General features: G+C 42.2%; 1 protein-coding gene across 1 annotated transcript; it reads left to right on the top strand.

Moving 5' to 3' along the window:
- Positions 1-883: 883 nt before the first annotated feature.
- On the top strand, positions 884-3,437 carry LOC141002879 (ras-related protein Rab-17-like). The gene is made up of 5 exons (XM_073474288.1): positions 884-1,064; positions 2,470-2,621; positions 2,713-2,838; positions 2,936-3,029; positions 3,307-3,437. The coding sequence occupies exons 1-5, from the start codon at positions 884-886 to the stop codon at positions 3,435-3,437; spliced, it is 684 nt and encodes a 227-aa protein (XP_073330389.1).

The following is a 3,437-nucleotide window of genomic DNA, read 5'->3' on the forward strand; positions in this document are numbered from 1 at the left end:
TATTAAACATTCAAATGTGGCGAAAGTTCACAGAAAACTCACGACCACATGTGAGACTTTATTATTACCACGAGGTGTTAATAAATGCAATGCTGCCCTCCTGTGTTGATGCAGCGTCATGTAAGGAGACACACAGGAAGTAAACATCATGCAGAATCACTGTGTGGCTTCTGATATAAAGAAAGAGGATGTCTCTGTTTCTCATTTCTAACGACGTACACGACTTTTCTTATCAGACAGCATATGTGTTGATACAGGAAATTCGTATTAAAAGTCTGAAGTAACTGTGGTTTAAAAATAGCTTGCTTTTTTTTTTTTTTTTTAACTGACTGTATGAGTAGAAAAGTGCCAGTAAAAGAAACTGAACACACGTTCTGTTTGTTTCTGACATGTAGCTGTTGGATTTAAACAGCTGAGCAGACGGGAAATAGAAAAACCCCACAACACTTTTGGTTTCTGTTTTCACACTTTAAAAACTTCCCAAATGTAATTTACTATTAATGTGACCATCAGTTTACCGCTCATCCTGTCTGAGGTGTGATGAGCGCAGAGTTGAGAGTGCATCTGTTGCTCTCTTTCAATTGGCTGAAGAGCTTTATGGCTCATTTATAGCTGTTAATACAAGGAAGTGAAATTCAGTCGTTGGCCTTTTACAAGTCTAGACTGGACTTTGCTTTTACTTTTATTTTTCTTTAACGCGAGGTGAAGCTGCACATTCACAGACTCTGACAACAAAGAGACGTGTTCACTCTTCTGCACAGTTTGGACTAGCTGCTGCTTCTTCACAGGACAAAGATTCAGAACTTCAGGACCTTCTTGGGCTTTTTTTTCTGTCCAGTCCATCTGTATTCTCTCACTCTTTTTGGAGTTAAGTGAACTGTTGATGGGGGAAAATCACCAACAGGTGCCAGGAGGAGCCAAGCTCCACAGAGACACTTTGAGCAGACCAGTTCGGACCTTCAGGGCTAAGATGGTGCTCCTGGGAAGCTCTGGAGTGGGAAAGTCCAGTCTGGCACTGCGATTTGTCAAGGATGAGTTCAGGAACACATCACCGACTGTAGGCTGTGAGTTCATGACACGCTGGGCGTTGGATAGCAGGAGTTAGCCTACATTATAATGTTTATTTTGCAGAATAGTTTGACATGTTGAAACTAGCTGATTTGCTTTCTTGCTGAGAGTTAAATTAGAAGATCTGCACCACTCTCATGTCTGTCTAGTTTATATAAAGATTCAGTCAAGAGATGCTTAGCTTTCTGTAGCTTAGCATAAAGATTAGAAGCATAACACAACTACTGTGGCTCCATCCAAAGGAGGAAAACTGCCTACGAGTACTGACAACTTGTTAACAACATCTTTCTCTTTAAACCACACAAAAATCAAAGCGTAAGCCGAATAACAACAAGCTGTGGTTTTACAGCGAGTTACGTGCAGGACCATTTCTTAGCCGGGAGCAGTGACCTCCTGGAGAAACCATAACTTGTCTTATCTTTATGTAAAATGAAAATACAATAAACAAGATAAAACATGTTAATACGCTTTGTTTTGTGCTGGTAGGCATATGTTTTAACCTTTGGAAAGAGCCAGGCAAGCTGTTTCCCTCGTTTCCCTCGTCTCTTATGCTAAACTATGTCTCCTGGCTGAAGCTTCATAGGATTAAATAACGCACAATCATGAAACTGTACTGAATAAACCCAAATATGTCAAACTTTAAAGGTCCCATGTTGTAGAAAGTGTGATTTCCATGTCTTTTTGATTGTAAATATCATCTTGGTGCATAATAATACTGTGAACGTTTCAAAACAGTTACTTCACAGAGAAATGCACAGCCTGTGATCAGAACCTGTGCCTTCAAATGAGCTGTCAGGACTTCTGTGACGTTGTGATGTCACAACTATACAGTCAACATCATCAGTACAGCTGTGGCTGCAAAAAACACCTGCAGAGCTGATACAGAAACACTGTGGGTGGTACCTGCTCAGGCCTGTGAGAGCTGACCAATCAGAGCAGGTTGTGCTTTTCAGGATTGGGCCTTAAAGAGCCAATATACAACATTCAGCCTAGATGTCAGGAAACAACTATCTGCTATGTAAAGATATGGTGGCGTAGAGACGTCCTGGGCAGAGAGGGACGTCACTTGGGCTGTGTTGGTATTGAACTTCTTGTTTTTGTACTTTGGACCGCCCCGTTTATAGACAGGCCGGCCAGGGTTTCCCAAGTGGGCTACTCGTGAATCATTGAAGGTTATGTGGACCTATTTTTTAAACATTTTCCAGTAGACAACCAAAATAAAATAGCGAACATAATATGGGACATTTAATATATTTTGTCATTTATCATAGATTGATAAAAGTATAATTTATTAGTTTAACATCAGCAACTTAATTTACATGTTCTGACCTATTGATTCTCAAATTTAGTAAAGTTTAGTAAAATCCCTCTCTGGTGTCTCTGTACCGTCTGCTCCCTCAGGTGCCTACCTGGCCCGGACGGTGCACCTGAACCACGTCACCCTTCGCTTTGAGATCTGGGACACGGCCGGGCAGGAGAAATACCACAGTGTGACCCCACTTTACTACAGAGGAGCTCACGCTGCACTGCTGGTCTACGATATCAGCAAAAGGGTAAAAGAAACAGACACCTGAACGTGGAAGCTACTTCTCTTATCTTGTATCATTATACTTATCTTGTGTGTATCTTTGTGTATGCTCGTAGGCAACATTTATCAGAGCTCAGGTGTGGCTTAAAGAGCTCGAGAAACATTACGTCCCAGGATCTACTGTCATATGGCTGGTGGGCAACAAGGGAGATCTGGCGGAGGATCGACAAGTCCCACTACAGGTACAACAGACAAAATCAGCCTCCATAACTTCAGTAAATATAGTGTATGTTTTAATCTATGATATGCAATCTCTGGTTTCTTTCTGTCATCATACAGGAAGGACAGAATCTGGCTGATGAGAAGGGCTTATTCTTTACAGAGACATCAGCACTGTCAGGGGAACAAATCAGTGAGCTGCTTCTGGCTGTAGGTAAGTGAAGGTGTTGGAGCTGTTTTGTTGCCTGAGTTGAGTCTCCCAGGTTTTCTCAAAGACTGTGTTTGTCCCACCAACAGAGGATTTGAGATATAGACCATGAAGTTGCTGTTAGGATCTCATGAGGGGAAGTTGGATTCATATAGTCTGAAAAAAAGGCGTGGGAAATGCACCACTAGAGAGCAGTAGATAGTCAATTTAAACACAGCTGGCAGCCTGTCAGAGTGTAAACTCATATCAGTGTGATGTGTTTGGTAACTGAGCTCTGATTCAGCCCACAGAGTGTACGAGTGTGTCGGAGGGCAGCAGGGAGGTCTGTCAGAGTGGCAGGAGACACCGTTTGTGCATCTGCATCATCGAAACACATCCAATCGTCTCGCATCCTGCTGCAAAGTTGGACCCTGA

Source organism: Pagrus major, chromosome 9 (genome assembly GCF_040436345.1).
Source record: "Pagrus major chromosome 9, Pma_NU_1.0".
In the NCBI taxonomy this organism is placed as follows: domain Eukaryota; kingdom Metazoa; phylum Chordata; class Actinopteri; order Spariformes; family Sparidae; genus Pagrus; species Pagrus major.

Bases quoted from the DNA above. Each gene is read 5' to 3' on its own strand.
- LOC141002879 (XM_073474288.1), top strand. From the start codon at position 884: ATGGGGGAAAATCACCAACAGGTGCCAGGAGGAGCCAAGCTCCACAGA. The intron at 2,622-2,712 runs GTAAAAGAAACA...GTATGCTCGTAG, and splicing joins TCTACGATATCAGCAAAAGG to GCAACATTTATCAGAGCTCA. The intron at 3,030-3,306 runs GTAAGTGAAGGT...GCTCTGATTCAG, and splicing joins TGAGCTGCTTCTGGCTGTAG to CCCACAGAGTGTACGAGTGT.